The sequence below is a fragment of the Lolium rigidum genome, chromosome 7 (genome assembly GCF_022539505.1).
Source record: "Lolium rigidum isolate FL_2022 chromosome 7, APGP_CSIRO_Lrig_0.1, whole genome shotgun sequence".
Classification (NCBI taxonomy): Eukaryota; Viridiplantae; Streptophyta; class Magnoliopsida; order Poales; family Poaceae; genus Lolium; species Lolium rigidum.
This window is the reverse complement of record NC_061514.1, coordinates 172,475,120-172,494,866: the sequence shown is the minus strand read 5'-3', so window position 1 is coordinate 172,494,866 and position 19,747 is coordinate 172,475,120. Positions and strand designations below refer to the sequence as shown.

Genomic DNA, 19,747 nt, shown 5'->3' with positions numbered 1-19,747 from the left:
CGGGCGGTGTCGCGGTAGAGGATGTTGATGCTGCTGCCCCCGTCGATGAGGACGCGCGAGAAGCGCACGCTGCGCCGAGTCGTGCCGATGGTGGGGTCAAGGACCATGGCGTAGCTGCCCGGCTTCGGCAGGACAGCCGGTGTGTTGCGGCGATCAAATGTGATGGCCTGCTCTGACCAGTTTAGGTACTGGGGGACCGGCGGTATGATCGCATTGACCTCGAGGGAACAGCTCTGCTGGCTCGTCTTGTCCTCGATCGGGCTCGGAAGTGAAGATGATGTAGGCGGCATCCTCGGCCAAGTAGCGGCCATGTTGCACTTGGTTAGCCTCGTGGTGCTCGAGGTTGGCGTTCTCTGCGCCGGCTTGGCCACCCGGCCCGCCGGCTGGAGGAGGCGGGGGTGGAGGCGGGAGAGGTTCGCCGCTTGTCAGCCGCTTCATGAAGTGGCAGTCGCGGGTGGTGTGGTTGGAGGGGTTCTTGCCGCTGTGGTACTTGCACGGCGAGTCGAGCATCTGCTCGAAGGTGTACTTCGGCTTCCACTGCCGGTCTTGCTTCTGGCGCCGGCTGCCGCCAGCCGCCGCATGGTCCGACACGGCTGCCACGTGGGCAGAACCGTACCGGCGGTCCGGCTGGTCGCTGTGCCGCTTGCCGCGGTAGTTGTCCCGTCGGCTGCCATGCGAGCCGCCCTCGGCCGGCTTGTGCTCGGCCGGCTTGTTGTTGTCCCGCCTTGGCGGAGCCGGTGAAATCTCAGCCGGCGCCTTGCCGGCTTCCTCAGCCAGCGCATACTTGTCGGCGATGGCCATCAAGGCGGCCATCGACTTGGGGTCGCTGCGGCGTAGCTTATGCCACAGCATGGTGTTGGGCCGGCAGCCTCCCATGAAGAAGCTGATGGCCTGGATCTCGTGCACACCCTCGCAGGAGTTGCGCATCTCGCACCAGCGCGTCAGGTATGCGCGGTCCGTCTCGTCCGGGCCCTGCTTGCACATCTCAAGCTGCTGAGGGCGACCCGGCCGGCGATAGGTGCCGGTGAAGTTGGTGATGAAGGCCTCTTCGAAATCCAGCCAGCCGTTGATGCTGCCGGCTGGTAGGTTGTTGAGCCAGGTGCGGGCGGAGCCGACCAGCATCAGGAGGGAGTAACGTACCGCCCAGCGCTTGTTGCCCCGGGCGATGCCGGCCGCGGTGGAGTAGTCCGGCAGCCGGTCCTCCGGCTTGGCGGTGCCGTCGTACTTGGGGGTGTCGCGCGGGAGCTGGAAGCCGTCGATCATGGGCTCGTTGGCGATGCGGGGCCCGAAGCACTTTGGGCCGGCTGGCCCCTCTTCTTCCGCGATGCGTGATTCGACCAGCTGGTCGAGGCGATCTCGGGCGTCTGCCGGCTCGATGCGCGGGCCCAGCCGGGAACGTGCCGGCTGGCGAGCGCCGCTGGCTTCTGGAGCCGGCCGGTGCGGGCGCCGAGGCTCGGAGTCTTGCTCCTGGTTCCGGCTTGGCGGAGGCCGGCTGCGGCTGCTGCCGCCGCCTGGCTGGCGGCTCGGCCGGCTTGAGCTCGCGTGTGTAGCGCGGGAGTCGTTGCGCCGGCTTGGTCGTCGGGGAGATGGACTCGGCCGTGTCCCCGGCATTGCTCGCGGCACCACGAGCGTGAGAAGCTGCGGGATCTTGGGCGTACACGGGGTCTTTCGACTGCCGGTTGGCAGCCTTCAGCAACTCAGTCACTCGCTCGGTCTGGCGGCGTAACTCTTCGCCTTCGAGGCGGTGCAGCTCTTCTGCGGCGGCTTCGGCCGCGAGCATGTTCTTGTCGGGGGTGTTGTAGAGAGGCAACTCCATTGATGGAGCCGGCGCGCCCGCGCCGTCGCGGTCGATCTCGGCGCCTAGGTCGCGGCCTCTGCGGCGGACCAGGCCGGCTCGGCTGGGGTTGTCGCCGCCTGGGGTGAGGCCATGGGCGCGGTTGAACTCGCGCTGGGTAATCTCCCACTGGCGCTTAGCAGCAGCCAGCTTCTCAGTCTGCTTGAGGAGGAGCACGCGGTGCGCCTCCAGGTCCGCCTCGACGGTGGCGGCGTCGGCGCCGGCGCCGGTCGTGAGCGGAGTGCTCAACTTCGCCCGGACTTCTTCCAGCCGGGATGGTGGTGGTGGCGGCTTCGCGCCTGATGCGGACGTGTGCCCGCCGACGTTGCGCTCCAAGTCGGGGCCGCGGACGCGCGTGGACTTGGTGGGCTGCTCGTCGCCAGCCGCCATGACTTGCACGATGCAGGGGTCGGCGAGAGCGCTGCTGGTGCCGGCTCCGGGAGGAGGGCTTGCGCAGCGCAGCACCTGCCGCGGGTAGCGCGGCGGTGCGACGGTAGCGACGTAGACGTCGTGGCCGCCGAAGGAGATGACGCTGCCGCCGGCAGGGAAGGGCCTGTCGGCGAAGCAGCCAGCGTTGTCGCTGACGCAGTCGAGGGAGCCGAATCTCCGGATCAAGCCCGAGCGACCCGCTCGCCGGTGGTGATGGTGAGGCCCGTCCGGATGAAGACACCGGCCGCGGACGCTGAAGGCCCCACGGTGGGCGCCAAATGTCGTGGTATCGTCACGGCATATGCCATAGGGTGGCTAATCGAAGGTGGTTCCTAGATGGTCTCACGGTGGTATCCGGAAGCGGGTATGGGCACGAGTGACACGGTCGACGTACCCAGGTTCGAGGCCCTCCGATGGAGGTAACACCTCTACTCCTGCTATGAGTGTATATGGTAAACACAATACAATGGTGCTCCTAGAGCTGTGTCCGGCTGCTCGGGGAGGCTAAGGTAGACGAAGGTCTCTCCCCTCGAGTAGCCCTAAGTCTAGAATGAAGTGAGAATGATCGATCGTCCCCCGCACGGGGGGGGGGGGGTAGTGCAGCTTATATAGGCGCTGACACTTTACAAGGAAGTCCCTATAGTCTAGTGCTGGCTTGCCTGGCTCCGGCTTCCGCTCCTTCCCGAGGCGTTGACGTCATGGAGCCGTTGAGGCGTAGTGGCCTGTCCCGTCCGCCAGAGGGGGTCAGCGGCATGGCGAGGAGATGTCCCTGTCGCCATCATGTCCTGTAGCCGGTACGGATCGTCGTAGGCGATGATGGCATGTCCGCCGCGTGGCACTGTTGCTCTACAGTGCCCCGCGCTTTGCGGGAGATGAGGCCAGCGTGGACCTTTGAACCCGGACCACCTACCTGGTTCCTTCTCATGCAAGACTCGCCAGCCTCGAGTCGGTCTGAGGTACATACCCCAGTCGGATATGGCTTGTAGAAGCCGGCCCAGCCACAGCGCAGACGGCCGTAGCCAGGGCCGACTAGGACTTAGAGCCGGCCGGCTCCGAAGCAGCCGGCCACGGCTCCAGCCGGCTGCACCTCAGCCGGCCTTTGCCGCGAGCCGGCCAACCTCTAGCCGGCTGCTCCGCGTCCATTGCCCTACCCGGGGTCTTCCCCCCGACAGTGACTGAAAATGTAGAAGATGGTCATATTATTTTCTGTGAAGATGCTTCTAATATTGTTTCGCATCCTAATAAGTCTAGGAAAGCTAGTGTTCCTATGCTCTCCGTTAGAATTGGTGATCATTGTTATTATGGTTTATGTGACATTGGTGCAAGTATTAGCGCCATTCCTTATGAGCTTTATACGGAGATCATGCATGAAATTGGTTCTTGTGAACTTGAAGATATTGATGTGGTTATTCGGCTAGCTAATAGAGAAACTATCTCTCCGATTGGTATTATTCGAGATGTGGAAGTTCTATGTGGTAAGATTAAATATCCTGCTGACTTTTTGGTACTTGGTTCTGCTGCTAGTAAGTATTGTCCTATTATTTTTGGTAGACCTTTCCTAAATACTTGTGGAGCTGTTATAGATTGCAAGAAGGAAAAGATTATGACTAAATTTGCTGGTGAATCTTATGGGTTTAATTTCTCTAAATTTGCCAAAACTCCTTATAAAGCTTATTTGCCTAATAATGATTTTAGAGTTGAACAGTGTGCGTCTATTGCTCTTGCTCCTAATAATCCATCGTAGAGCAACATTTGGAGAATAGTGAGAGTGAAGTCTTTAGGGAAGAAAGAAATGAGCTTAATGAAATTTTTCTTCGTCAACCTATTCTTAAACATGACTTGCCGGTTGAAGATCTAGGTACAACACCACCACCAAAGGAAGATCCTGTTTTTGATTTAAAACCATTGCTCGATAATCTTAAGTATGCTCATATTGATGATAAGAAAATATATCCTGTTATTATTAGTTCTAATCTTTCAGATATTGAGGAAGAAAGGTTATTGGAAATATTGAAGAAACACCGAGGAGCTATTGGCTATACTCTTGATGACTTGAAGGGAATTTCTCCCTCTATTTGCCAACATGCTATCAATATGGAAGATGATGCAAAGCCTGTTGTTGAACATCAACGTCGTCTAATTCCTAAGATGAAGGATGTGGTAAGGAATGAGGTATTAAAACTTCTTGAAGCTGGTATCATATATCCTATTGCTGATAGTAGATGGGTTAGTCATGTGCATTGTGTTCCTAAGAAAGGAGGAATGACTGTTGTGCCTAACGATAATGATGAGCTCATCCCTCAAAGAGTAGTTGTAGGATATAGAATGTGCATTGATTATCGAAAAGTTAATAAGGTTACTAAGAAAGATCATTACCCTTTACCATTTATTGATCAAATGTTAGAAAGGTTGTCTAAAAATACTCATTTTTTGCTTTCTTGATGGTTATTCAGGTTTTCACAAATTGCTGTTAAAACTAAAGATCAAGAGAAAACCACTTTCACTTGTCCTTATGGAACTTATGTTTATAGGCGTATGCCTTTTGGTTTATGTAATGCTCCTGCTACTTTTCAAAGATGCATGTCTGCTATTTTTCATGGCTTTTGTGAGAGTATTGTAGAGGTATTCATGGATGATTTTTACTGTCTATGGGAATTCTTTTGATAATTGCTTGCGAAACCTTGATAAAGTATTGCGGAGATGTGAAGAAACTAACCTTGTTCTTAATTGGGAGAAGTGCCACTTTATGGTTAATGAAGGAATTGTATTGGGACATAAAATTTCCGAGAGAGGTATTGAAGTTGATAGAGCTAAAGTTGAAGCAATTGAGAAGATGCCCTATCCAAGGGATGTTAAAGGTATTCGTAGTGTTCTTGGTCATGTCTGGGTTTTATAGGAGATTTATTAAAGATTTCTCCAAGATTTCAAAGCCTCTTACTAATCTTCTTCAAAAAGATGTACCTTTTGTTTTTGATGATGATTGTAAGGAAGCTTTTGAAACTCTAAAGAAAGCCTTAACAACTGCTCCTGTAGTTGAACCTCCTGATTGGAATTTTCCTTTTGAAATTATGTGTGATGCTAGTGATTTTGCTGTAGGCGCTGTTCTTGGACAGCGAGTAGATAAGAAATTGAATGTTATTCATTATGCTAGCAAAACTCTTGATGTTGCTCAAAGAAATTATGCTACAACTGAAAAATAATTATTAGCTGTAGTCTTTGCTTGTGATAAGTTTAGATCCTATATTGTTGATTCAAAAGTTACAATTCATACTGATCATGCTGGCAATTAGATACCTTATGACAAAGAAAGATGCTAAGCCCAGGCTTATTAGATGGGTACTTCTTTTGCAAGAATTTGATTTACATATTATAGATAGGAAAGGTGTCGATAATCCTGTTGCTGATAATTTGTCTAGATTGGAAAATATTACTTACGATCCTGTTCCTGTTAATGATAGTTTTCCAAATGAACAATTGGCTGTAATAAAGGTGAGCTCGTGAGATAGTCATTGGTACGCTGATTATGCTAACTTTATTGTATCCAAGTACTTGCCTCCAACCTTTTCAGCTCAACGAAAGGAGGAAATTCTTTTATGACTTGAGGCATTATTTTTGGGATGACCCACACTTATATAAAGAAGGAGTGGATGGTATTCTGCGAAGATGTGTTCCTGAATGTGAACAACAGGAGATATTGAGTAAATGTCATGGTAGTGTTTATGGAGGACATCACGCCGGAGATAGGACTGCGCAAAAGGTTCTACAATCAGGTTTTTATTGGCCAACTCTTTTCAAAGATGCAAGGAAGTTTATTTTATCTTGTGATGAATGTCAAAGGGTTGGCAATATCTCCAGACACAATGAAATGCCTATGAATTATACTCTTGTTATTGAACCATTCGATTGTTGGGGATTTGACTTCATGGGTCCTTTCCCTTCTTCAGAAGTTAACACTCATATACTTGTCGTTGTTGATTATGTTACTAAATGGGTGGAAGCCATACCTACAAAAAGTGTTGATGGTGAGACCTCTTTAAGAATGCTTTTAGATATTATTTTTCCTAGATTTGGAGTTCCTAGATATATTATGACTGATGGAGGTTCTCATTTTATTCATGGTGGTTTTAGAAAAACTCTTGCTAAATATGGTATTAATCATAGAATTGCTTCGCCTATCATCCTCAAACTAGTGGGCAAGTAGAATTATCAAATAGAGAGATTAAATCTATCTTGCAAAAGACTCGTTAATAAATCTAGAAAGAACTGGGCTATTAAATTGAAAGAAGCACTATGGGCTTATAGAACTGCTTATAAAAATCCCATGGGTATGTCACCGTATAAAATGGTTTATGGGAAAGCTTGCCATTTACCTTTAGAACTAGAGCACAAAGCTTATTGGGCTGTGAGAGAACTAAATAAAGATCCTAAACTTGCCGGTAAGAAGAGATTGCTACAATTGAGTTCTCTAGATGAATGGAGGAGTGAAGCATATGAAAATGCTAAACTCTTTAAAGAGAAAGTTAAGAAATGGCATGATAGAAGAATTATCAAAAGAGAATTTAATGTTGGAGATAACGTCCTATTGTATCGATCTCGTCTCGGATTTTTGCAGGAAATTACTCTCAAAATGGGAAGGACCATATGTAATTGATGAGGTGTATCGATCCGGAGCAATTAAAATTAGCTCTCCGCAAGGTAATGCCACACAAGTGGTGAATGGACAAAGACTCAAGCATTATATCTCGGGTGATTCTTATAATGAAGATGTTGATGTTATTCAAGTGGTAACTCCGGAAGCTTTCATCAAAGGCCAAGTTGACAATCCTGCAGAGTTCGACTTTGAATAGGTAACGATTCGGTAAGAAAAAGTCCGCGTTTAACTTTCCGAACAATGTTTTTGCAACTTTTGGAAAATATGAAAAATTACGAGATCGAAACGGAGTGGAGGAGACGCACGAGGGCGTGCCCCCACAGGCCGGCGCGGGCCCCAGCCTGGCCGCGCCGCCCTGTGAGGAGGCCGCCTCGTTGCCCCTTTCCGACTCTGGTTCAACCTGGTACTTTCCGTTTGTCGTGAAATTTTTTGCTATATAATCCCCCGGACCCCTGGAGGTCCGTATATCGTTTTCTCGACGTGTTTTGTTTTGAGACTAGTTTCGCCGGGATCGACGTCGGATCTAGAGCCACCATGTCTTCGTCGGGAACTCCGAAGGACAGCTTCCTTGAGGACGTCGTCAACCCGTACATGAGCGAGTTGAAGATGCACCCCAAGGAATTGTTGCTCGTCAAGGGGGAGTTGCAGATTGAAGATGTCCGGGGTCCTAAGGGAGAAGGAAGTTTGGAAGACAGGATGGAGAAGCTAGAACAAGAAGTCTTTAACTACAAGAAGATGGCTGAGCGTGAAGTGGACATCTTCCACAAGATCGTGTCTGAACTCATTGATGAACACGAGAAGGAGACTGCAAAGTTGTGGAGCGACATCCTCTCACTTCACGACACCACCAACAAACTCCAAGCTCAGCTCTATGATGTTCAGAATCAAAACTGTGAGTATAAAAACAGGTTTAAACACATAAGCTATGCTGCTAGTTTCAGGATCCTTGAGACCAAGATGTCGTTTGTTGATGGAGAGCCTCTTCCTTGGAAGTCTGATGATGGGAAGAATTCACCACCGCCGGAGGAGTAATTCATCATCGGTATTGGCATCCCCTTGGTTTGTTCCAAGCTTGGGGGAGTGCCGCGGTATCACATCATCACTATCTTTTACCTTTTTACTATCAAGTAGTGTCATATCATGAGTAGGGAAGTTATCATATGAGATGTGTTGCGGTATGGAAGTATCTCTCTTTAGGTGGTTATCTATGTATCCCTTGGGGTGAGTTATCGTTATGGAATATTAATGAGAATTCTTATCATCTACATATTGCACATATTATTTTAGTTTGCAATCTCTATTATATGATTGATCTTGTTGTTAGTATGAGTATCACTTTGGGAGCATTGAGTAAATCTATTTGGTTTTGGCAAACTTAGCATTGGTTAATAGCAACAACACTTTGAGTTTAAGTAGAAAAGAGGAAACACATGTAGATATGTTATTATCTTTCTTGTTAGTTCCTAGCTTAGTATTCTGAAGTTAAAATTGTTTGTGCTTGCAAGTAAGATGCATGATTGTTTCTATCACATGTATATTTGTTTGTTTCCCTCAACTCTTACGCTTGCTAATTAACCTTGCTAGTCAAAGACCTGTACCGAGAGGGAATACCTCTCGTGCATCCAAACCCTTAAACCAAACCTATGCCATCAGTGTCCACCATAACTACCTACTACGTGGTATTTCCCTACCATTCCAAGTAAATACTTCATGTGCTACCTTTAAAACAATTCAAACTTTATTACTTCTTATTTGTGTCAATGTTTTATAGCTCATGAGGAAGTATGTGGTGTTTTATGTTTCAATCTTGTTAGGCAGCTTCCATTAATGGACTAGTGGCTTCATCCACTTATCCTTTAATTTTGCAAAAAGAGCTGGCAACGGGGTTCCCAGCCCCAATTAATCAACTTTTATTAATAATTCTCTTCACATGTTTTGCCCTGATTCATCAGTAAGCAACTTAATTTTGCAATAGACACTCCTCCATGGTATGAGATTGTTGGAAGGCACCCGAGGATTCGGTTAGCCATGGCTTGTGTAAGCAAAGGTTGGGGGAGTGTCATCCTTAAATAAACTAAAATACATGTGTAAACAAAAGAGAAGAGGGATGATCTACCTTGTTGGTAGAGATAACGTCCTTCATGGGAGCCGCTCTTTGGAGGTCTGTTTGGCAAGGGGGTTAGAGTACCCGCTACCATTCGTTGACAACAACAAACACCTCTCAAAACTTTACTTTTATGATCTCTATATGATTTCAAAACTTAAAAAGCTCTAGCACATGATTTAATCCCCGCTTCCCCTCTGCGAAGGGCCTGTCTTTTACTTTATGTTGAGTCAGTAAACCTATTTCCCTCCATCTCAAGCAAGCATTTGAGTTGTTGTGATCAGACCATTTATATTGTGATTTATTTCATCATGTCTTTTACTCTTCCTTGTTTAGTACAAGTTTTATCTGAATGAATATAGCTTTGAAAGTTATCGATGATTATGATGAGATTACTATGATTGAGTATGCAAGTTTATTATAAGCTTTAATATGAGAGCACTGCTCAATAGATAAGTATAATCTGTTAACTGTTCTCTGACCAAGAACAAAGTTTGCCATCACCAATTATGATTCCTTATGCACCTTTATTTGTGATTACCTTCTACTTGTTTCAAGTTGAATTATATGAGGAAGTTGTTTACTAGAATGTCTTGTGTGAATGAATATGATGCTTCTTGTCCGTATTTTATTTATCGACTCTTCACTCCATAAACATGTGGTCTTGTTTACTGAGCTCAGTTTCGCTTGGGGACAAGCGAAGTCTAAGCTTGGGGGAGTTGATACGTCCATTTTGCATCACTATTTTATATCATAATTTGCTGTTATTCATTGATATATTTCATATTTGGAGATGATACTTATGTTATTTCATCTATTTTGCATGTTTCATGACTATTTGGGGATCGCGCACCAGAGCCAGGATTCTGCTGGAAAAAGCACTGTCAGAATGCAATATTTCGGAAGATCAACAGTTGTTGGAAATTATATGAAAAATCCTATTTTTCCAGATGACGAAGGGAGCCAGAAGGGGAAATTATATGAAAAACCCTATCATCTCCATCATCATCATCATCATCATCACCGCCATCTCCACCGCTGCACCTCGTCACCGCTGTAACAATTTGGGTTTGATCTTGTTTGTTTGATAGGGGAAACTCTCCCGGTGTTGATTTCTACTTGTTATTGATGCTATTGAGTGAAACTATTGAACCAAGGTTTATGTTCAGATTGTTATTCATCATCATATCACCTCTGATCATGTTCCATATGATGTCTCGTGAGTAGTTCGTTTAGTTCTTGAGGACATGGGTGAAGTCTAAATGTTAGTAGTGAATTATGTTGGTTAGTATTCAATGTTGTGATATTTAAGTTGTGGTGTTATTCTTCTAGTGGTGTCGTGTGAACGTCGACTACATGACACTTCACCATTTATGGGCCTAGGGGAATGCATCTTGTATTCGTTTGCCAATTGCGGGGTTGCCGGAGTGACGAAACCTAAACCCCCGTTGGTATATCGGTGCGGGAGGGATAGCAGGATCTCGCAGTTTAAGGTCTGTGGTTAGATTTATCTTAATTACTTTCTTGTAGTTGCGGATGCTTGCAAGGGGTATAATCACAAGTATGTATTAGTACTAGGAAGGGCGGTACATTAGCATAGGTTCACCCACACAACACTTATCAAAACAATGAAGATTAATCAGCTATATGAAGCGAAGGCACTAGACTAAATTCCCGTGTGTCCTCAAGAACGTTTGGTCATTATAAGTAAACAAACCGGCTTGTCCTTTGTGCTAAAAAGGATTGGGCCACTCGCTGCAATTATTACTCTCGCATTTTATTTAGTTGTACTTTATTCATCTGCTATATCAAAATCCCCTGAATACTTGTCTGTGAGCATTTACAGTGAATCCTTCATCGAAACTGCTTGTCAACACCTTCTGCTCCTCGTTGGGTTCGACACTCTTATTTATCGAAGATACTATGATACACCCCCTATACTTGTGGGTTATCAGCCGCCGGGGCGGCGGCCTGCCCGCCTTGCAGGTGTGCGCGGCTGCGCGCGAGGCCGCGCCGTCGCCGACGTGAAGCACGTGTGCCGGCGCGCATCGTGCTCCACCTCGAACCACAAGTCCCAGTTGGGACTTGCGTCGTCGTACGCGGGGTCCTCCTGGAGGTCCGCCGGCAGCTGCGCGCGGCGCCTCCGGATCTCCGCGACGCGGGCGCGTCCTGACGCCGGGATGGGCGGCATCGGAACCCGATCTGGGCTCAGGTGCCAGCCATGGGGGAGGTGCACGTCCCCCCACGGCATTGGGACGCCAGCGTCCCAGAACATCTGCGCCACCGCTACGGTGTCGTAGATCCGGTCGCGTCTGGGCGTTGCCGGCGGCCCCATCGCGAACGCCGGCGGCGCAACTGGCCGGCTGCTGCCGGCCTCGTGGTCGTTGGCGGACGGCGCGAACCCACGCTTCGGGGCCATGGCGGCGCGGAAGCTTCGAGCTCACGCGTGCGGCCGGAGTGGATAGTGGGGACTGGATAGGGACAGTCCCCCTCCCCAGTCCACATTTAATAGGACTGGGGCACCGACATGTGGGCCAGCCAGGCGGACCAGGCGGACACGCGAGGACGCCGCGTGCCATCCGCGGCCACGCAAACCCGGCCCAGATTTGGGCCGGGTTTGCGTCGTTCCGGACGCCGCGGCCATCCGCTTTTGCGGTGCGTCCCCGCGTTGGGCCGCATTTTTGTCCGGCTCGACCCATCCGGACGCGCGGGCGCGGGATGGGTCGCCCCGTTGGAGATGCCCTTATTCTCCGGACTATTCCGGACCTCCTCGTGACGTCCTGGATCCCATCCGAGACTCCGAACAAACTTTGTCTCCATACCATATTCAAATCTACTTATGCGACATCGAACCTTAAGCGCGTCACCCTACGGTTCGCGAACTATGTAGACATGGTCGAGACTCCTCTCCGAGCAATAACCAATAGCGGGATCTAGAGATCCATAATGGCTCCCACATATTCAACGATGACTTAGTGATCGATTGAACCATTTACATACGATGTCGATTTCCTTTGTCTCGCGATATTTTACTTGTCCGAGGTTCGATCATCGGTATCTCCATACCTTGTTCAACCTCGTTACCGACAAGTACTCTTTACTGGTACCGCGGTATGTCATCTCTTATGATCCAATCATATGCTTGCAAGCTAATCAGACGACATTCCACCGAGAGGGCCCAGAGTATATCTATCCGTCATCAGGATGGACAAATCCCACTATTGATCCATATGCCTCAACTCACACTTTCCGAATACTTAATCTCATCTTTATAACCACCCATTTACGCAATGGCGTTTCATGTAATCAAAGTACCCTTCCTGTGTAAGTGATTTACATGATCTCATGGTCGAAGGACTAAGGCAACTATGTATCGAAAGCTTATAGCAAATTGAATTTAATGACTTGATCTTATGCTACGCTCATTTGGGTGTTTGTCCATTATATCATTCAACCAATGACATAACCTTGTTATTAATATCATCCAATGTTCATGATCACGAAACCATGATAATCCATTAATCAACAAGCTAGTTATACAAGAGGCTTACTAGGGACTCCTTGTTGTTTACATAACACACATGTATCAATGTTTCGGTTAATACAATTATAGCATGGTATGCAAACATTTATCATAAACACAAAGATATTATAATAACCACTTTATTATTGCCTCTTGGGCGTATCTCCAACAGATTCCTGCCACGTGGACGTACAATTTTGCTGAACTAATGAAAGCTTGACGGTGGTAGGTGTATGTCGATACACATTAGAGGCTCTCAACGTATACAACGGTAGGAGTTCCTAGACAAATTGATATAATAAATATCCATTCATGTGGCTACAAAAATTGTCTTTATATTATGTTTAAAACACGAACGTGTGACACAATATAGGGGTCACCGGCATACGGCATACATGCAGACATGCCAAGACATTCAAAACAGCCTTCGCCATACATGTGGGTGTGTACGAAGTTTCTCGTACAGAACATCAGCATACGTGCCATTATGCTGAGCGTGTCCATCAGCAAAACCATACCTCTCTGCATCGATGACTGTCACGTGGGGCCCAGTTCCGCCCAACAACAAAAGCTTGCCGGTGGTAGGCGTATACCAAAGGCCACGTTAGATGCGACATGCCTTTTTTATTTTCATTTTATTTCATGCTACATTGCGAGGGCCACTATGCTAGTTTATTAAATATAGCACATACATAAATATATTTGACAACATTATTTCCAACCTCAAAGTAAAAAATAAATAAATAAATATTTGGCTAGATCAAGTTGCCGACGCACTTAAGGTTCGGCGGGGATGATCCGGTCCGGTTGATGACAGCATCGATGAAGCGGCTCCGGCAGACAACCGGATGAGGAGGATCGCGCTACCTCGGGTAGGCCAGGGAAGTCCGGCGGGGATGTTCCGGTGCGGTGGTCGTGGAAGTAGGAGAGAGAGGGGCTTGGGAAGTTCCGGTGGGTGGTCTCAGAGGAGAGAGTGAGGGAAATGATTTTTTTCGGAGGGTTTCCGGGGCTATGGAGGTGGTGATGGAAAAATGACGGGCAGGCCCCCCACCAGCCGACTTATACATGAACATTGCTGTCATCTTCACAGGGGTAGAATGAGAATTCGGAAGCGTGTGAAATATTTGTATTTGTGGGCGGGAAGTTTTGCCGCTATGAGATTTTGAATTTGGCTACGGTCCAAGTATAATGATATAAAAATTTCATACCGTACTAGTACCTCTGTTCAAGGCCGAGCGCAAAATCAAATCATCGTCACGTTGAATATCGGTCAGTATCATGATCATGATCTATCTCTAAAATTGGCGCATCCGCTAAATCTTGCAAAATATAATGATAAAAAATTGTGAGACCGTACTAGTACTTCTGTTCAATCCTGAGTGCAACATCAAATCATCATCACGTTGAAAATTTGTTACCATGATCATGATCTATCTCTGAAATTGGCTCATCCGCTAAATCTTGCAAAGTATAATGATAAAAAATTGTGAGACGGTACTAGTACTTCTGTTCAAGGCCGAGTGCAACACCAAATCATCATCTCGTTGAAAATTTGTTACCATGATCATGATCTATCTCTAAGATTGACGCATCCGCTAGATCTTGCAAAGTATAATGATTAAAAAATTGTGAGACCGTACTAGTACTTCTGTTCAAGCCCGAGTGCAACATCAAATCATCATCACGTTGAAAATGTGTTACCATGATCATGATCTATCTCTGAAATTGGTGCATCCGTTAGATCTTGCAAAGTATAATGATAAAAAATTGTGAGACCGTACTAGTACTTCTGTTCAAGCCCGAGTGCAACATCAAATCATCATCACGTTGAAAATGTGCTACTACCATGATCATGATCTATCTTCTTAACCTATTAAAAGATGCATTTGAAATATTTCAGAATTGGTGGGAGATTTTGCCGCCCGACTGAGATTTCATTCCAAATATGGCTATGGTCCAAGTAATATAATATAATAATAATATAAAGACGGTAGACCCTGCTAAGTACTAGTTCCTATGCTCCGGCAGTTAAGGCCAGCGGTCACATCAAGCCATCATCGTTACAAACAAAATCAGTTACTCCCATGTTCTCCAAAATCCAATTCAAAAAACGCTTCTGAAATATTTGGGATTTAATTGGCTGGAGGTTTTGTTGCTCAACTGAGATTTTGATTTTGAGTCTGGCTACAGTGCCTCTGTTCAAGAATCTAGGGCCTAGAGTCATATCAAGTCATAATCACAACCAAATTCGGTTCGCATGTTCTATAGTTCAAAAACTTGTACATAAAATTCCGGGTCTACCTTTACAGCTGAGAAAATTGCTTGTATCATTATGCCTTTTACGATTGATATGTTTGGATTTGAGGAGATGTGTGCATCGTAGTTATGCAGTGGCCAGGCCTAATGCTGCTGTAAAACCTTTTCAGTAATAAGGATCATTTATCAATAAAAACTCCCAGTTGTTAGGGTTTGGTAGGAGGTTTTGCCGCTCGGTTGAGATTTTAATCAAATATGGAAAACTTTCTTATCCATTTTTGATTAAAACTAGCTCGAGATCAGTACGCTCAGTGTGAGCCAACATGAGGCTCAACCTTCCGCTCGACTCAATTAGAGCTTGCCCGAATTCTATGACGAGCTGAGCCGAGTCACTCGAACTCAACTCGTTTGCATCCCTTCACATCGTGGGACAGAGTGCATAAGATTATTTATGGAAATTAGTAAGTGCATACCATATTCCCAACGAAAAATAGATAGCATGATCTTTTTTTTTTTTGATATGGAACACTTGATTCCATTACTGAACTGATCTAGCAGAAGCGCTGGTCACACACAAAGGTACATCATTCGGCAGCGATTCCGGCCAAAGCAGTTTCATGTTCTGCCGGCTCGCACCATACTCAGCAAGGAAATGAGCTAGAGTATTACACGTACGTGGTACATAGGAGAACTCATACGAGTTGAAATGGAGCTGCATGTACAGGCTCGCACCATACTCAGCAAGGAAATGAGCTAGAGTATTACACGTACGTGGTACATAGGAGAACTCATACGAGTTGAAATGGAGCTGCATGTACAGGCGTATATCCCTATAGATCACTCCTTCAGGTGTTCTGACAAAATATGTACTCCTCATGGCTCGGACAAGGTTCTGCGCGTCTGATTCTAGGATCACATCAACCATTCCCCAGTCAGCAGCGGCACGGCGCTGCTTGCTCGCAAGCATGTGCTTCAGCCTGTGCCGCGCTCGCAACATAGCGGAAAGCTCCTGCTCCCGATCCCCTGATCTGACCAGTACTGTCCCTGACTGCAAAACCCCATCCACCTGTCCTTGTTGATGCAACAAACGCACCGTCGATGAGGCGATCACCTGACGGCGTCTTCCATTCTGTTGTCTCTACAGGGCGTACCTTGATGCAAAACACTTTGCATTCTCCCGCCCAGAATCTGGTTTGGGCCACTACGTTTTCTTGTCCTCCTACTTTCTCTTTTGCATTGATTTTATTTCTGTTTGTCCACCATCTCCACATCATACATGCAATTAGCACACTTTTTTCTTCTCCCATTTTTATCATCTGGTGTACTACTTCCTTTGCATCTGGACAGGTACATAGCAATTGACGTTCCTCCCTTAAGTTCTGATCATTCCATATCTTTTTTACTTCTTTGCATCTCAAGAAAAGGTGCGCTCCATCTTCATCTAGCCCCTGACAACAAACACACCTGGTGTCACAATCCATTCCTCTTCTTTTTATATTCAGTTTCAGAGGAAGACTATTATGGGCAAACCTCCACACAAATTGTTGTATTTTTGGTGTACATGCCAGTTTCCAGATTTTCTCCCATTGTAAAGTGTTTGATGGATCCCCAGAAGACGCCTGCTGCGGTCCATCTCTATCCTGGACATATAATTTATACACTGACTTTACCGTGAAAATTCCCTTACTATCATAGTGCCATGCAAGAAGATCTTCTAACTCTTCTCCGATAGGTATAGATAGGATTATATCTGCATCTATTTTCCAGAAATTTTCAGTAACCAATTGCACATCCCATTGGCTAGTAATTGGACTGATCAACTCACTAACTTTTGTATAAATGCATTGCCTTCTTCTCGGGTTGATTGGCTTTAGAGCTCCATCCCGTGGCAGCCACGGATCATCCCAGATAATCACATTGGATCCATCACCAATTCTCCAAACTAAACCCTCCTTTAACAATTCAACACCACGGAGAATACTTCTGAAGGTGTAGGACATACCAACCGTGGGTTTTGCTTGCAGAATAGTGTAGTTGGGGTAATACTTGGCCTTCAAAACTTGTGCACACAAAGAATCAGGGGAGATTAACATACGGTGAAGCACAATTATTAATTAGCCTATGGTGAAGCACTATGTTCATTTGAGTTGAAGATCATGCTATTCTGCAAGAACCAAACAGTTAGCATCAGGAACCATACATAAGTATAGCCGCATCTAGGTCATTCTTGCCTTAGCTACATAGAAAAACAGGTACCATCAAATCCATAGAATAAGCTTGGGTTACTTTGCCTACCTATCTACCGTCCATTTGAGATCCAACACGTCAGATATGCTCTAAGTTTGATCTAAAAGTTAAACCAGACTATTTTATATTCACAACCACTTTGTTTAAATGGAATGGAACCTTTCTTTATTTTTCCAAATACTGTTTCAACAAGGTTGAGTCAAAAATCCACATTCCAATAAGGAACTATATTAAACTTATGCAGTAGAAAACGCAACCAAAAGTTAGAAGTGCATGCCTGCTGAGTCGCAAAGGCAAAACACAATTAATAAGAAAGTTACAAGCTTATATGAAAGGGGCTATGCAATCCAATTATACACACATTAACATCGATCCTCGTGTTTGACAGAAGAGAAATTCAACACCTGGAACTCGAAGGTAGGCACATGAAGCTTTACAAGGGCTAAGGGGGCACCAACAATTTTAGATTAAATTAAACCACACGTTCGACAATTCAAACTAGAGACCTTGGAGCGGAGCTCGTGGTTGGCGAGGTTGCTGTGGCGCTGGGGAGCCTGGACTACGGTGACATGGACGCGTCCCTGTTGAGGATAGGCGTCCCCGTTCAATACGACGCTGACGTCATGCTGTCGTTGTAGCTGGTGTCTTTCGCCTGCGACAGGTTCGCCGTGGCTTGGAGCAGCCACCACTTAGTCGTTGACGGGTGTGCGCTGTCAATGATCGCCAACGCGTGGTCCGAGCTCGCGCGGTCCGGGACGATAGCCGCCACGCCGAACCTCGACCGCTCGGTGTTCCGCCCGTGCGCACCGCCGACCTACAGCAGTTCGGTGGGGGAGTTGTTCATGCCGCTGGAGGGTGAGCGTCTTGTCAACTCCCTGACGGCTAGTACCTCCAAGGTCGGGCGCACCTACTACGTCGAGGAGCAGGACCTCGCCATGCTTCGCGCCCAGGCGGGCGGCGGCCGCGCAACCCTTCTGGAAGCGGTGTGTGCGTACATGTGGAAGGTGTTCGCCGCTGTGGTGGGCTCATCCGACGAGAAATGCCGCATGGGCTGGTGGGTTGACGGGCGCAGGCGCCGGCGTCTCAACACCACCGCCCCGGCGGCCATGCGCAACTACGTCGGCAACGTCATAACGTTCGCGGTGGCGGAGGCGAGCGTGGAAGGGATCAGGCGGTTGCCGCTCCCGGGAGTCGCGTCGATGGTGCGTGAGTCAATCAAGTTGGCAGTTAACGACGAGCACTTCCAGGAGCTGGTGGACTGGGTGGAGGAGCACAAGGGTGCGGCGAAGTACGTCGAGACGGCGACTGTCGGGGTGGGCAGCCCGGTGCTGAGCGTCTCGTCGCTGGCGTCGTTTCGTCTCGACACTGACTTCGGTTTCGGGCGAGCCAGCTTGGTGATGTGGCTGGATGAGATGGAGGTGGAGAAGGAGGAGGAGAAGGAGATGGACTGGGGGAGGTTGAGCTCCGGCTTCGTGAAGATCGTCGCGCGCCCCGGCGGCTCCTGCTGGTTCTTCGGCATGTCCATTTGGCCGAGCCTTGCCGCCGCCTTCGACTCCGACGAGCAGCACATCTTCAAGCCTCTAACCGCGGAGTACCTCGGCCTCGTGGCGGGAGCAAAAAATAGTAGAGCCAGCCGGCTCTGATCGCATCTCATTTTGCCTGGGATCTCGCCTCTATTTGCGTTCCGCAGTTATGAGTATTTATTTCCCAGAGGCAACAATAAATAGTACCTCTATTTTAAAATAAAACTTCTTCGTTTTTCGTGTTTTTTTAACTAAAAATTACTCTACCAATATATAAACATGTTTTTTTCTGCAAATTAATATATAAACATGTTGATATATAAAATTAGCACTATTAGAATGTGTTTTCTAATATAAGTTCAATAATACTAATTATAGTTACGTAGAATATAGCCAATATTTGTTCCTCAATTTTTTGGTCAAAGTTCATCTTAAAAAAGGTAGCAGCTCCAAAATCACGATCTTTCCACCATTTATTTATGCTCATACGAATCTCAATGCACAAATCAAGTTGACACAAACCCGTGCATCCACGAATTTTACTCCCTCCGCGTTCTTCTATGTAACTATGTGGTGTCTTCTTATCTATGGTTGCATGCAACATTCACATTAATTAGTATCTTGCGAGGTGGAAATCTATTCATTTTTTCCTTAATAAATCTTACTGTTGTTGTATACATGAAAAATGTTACAAGTTTTACCATGATTGGTGATTTTAGTAACCGTTCAACCAGGCTAATCCAACGGTGGGAAAATTGGTAGTACTGAAAAGTACAACGAAATAAGTACTGAAAAGTACTAGAAAGTACTGAATTATTTTATTACTAAAATGGTAAATATGTCATTTTGCGTCCATAGGACCCACCGGTCTGCATCTCTGCCCATTCTATTTCTCATGGTCTTCTTTCTCTCTCCCCGCATCGACAGTTCGACATTTCGACAATGGACATCCGTCGCCAATCCTTCCCCCACCTCGCCGCCGGCGTGTTCCCGAGTGAGCGAAGAAGACTCGGACGAGCGCCCCAGCCCAGAGTTTTGGTGGGGCCAACAGGCGGTTGCGCGGCCCCGTCGTCTTTCCCTCCCCACGTCGCCGCTGGCGTGAGCTCCGATTGAGCGAGTAGGACGCCGTGGCAGAGCACCCCAAGCCCGGAGTGGAGGCGGGGCTAACAGGCGCATGCCC

The 19,747-nt window shown here is 47.1% G+C and overlaps 1 protein-coding gene across 1 annotated transcript; it reads left to right on the top strand.

Annotated features, from left to right (window-relative positions):
• Nucleotides 1-17,640: 17,640 nt before the first annotated feature.
• On the top strand, nucleotides 17,641-18,687 carry LOC124672286 (coniferyl alcohol acyltransferase-like). The gene has a single exon (XM_047208540.1). The coding sequence runs from the start codon at nucleotides 17,761-17,763 to the stop codon at nucleotides 18,685-18,687; it is 927 nt and encodes a 308-aa protein (XP_047064496.1). The 5' UTR covers nucleotides 17,641-17,760.
• Nucleotides 18,688-19,747: the final 1,060 nt, after the last annotated feature.

What these genes read in the sequence shown, in the direction of transcription:
- LOC124672286 (XM_047208540.1), top strand. Translation starts at nt 17,761, where the DNA reads ATGATCGCCAACGCGTGGTCCGAGCTCGCGCGGTCCGGGACGATAGCC.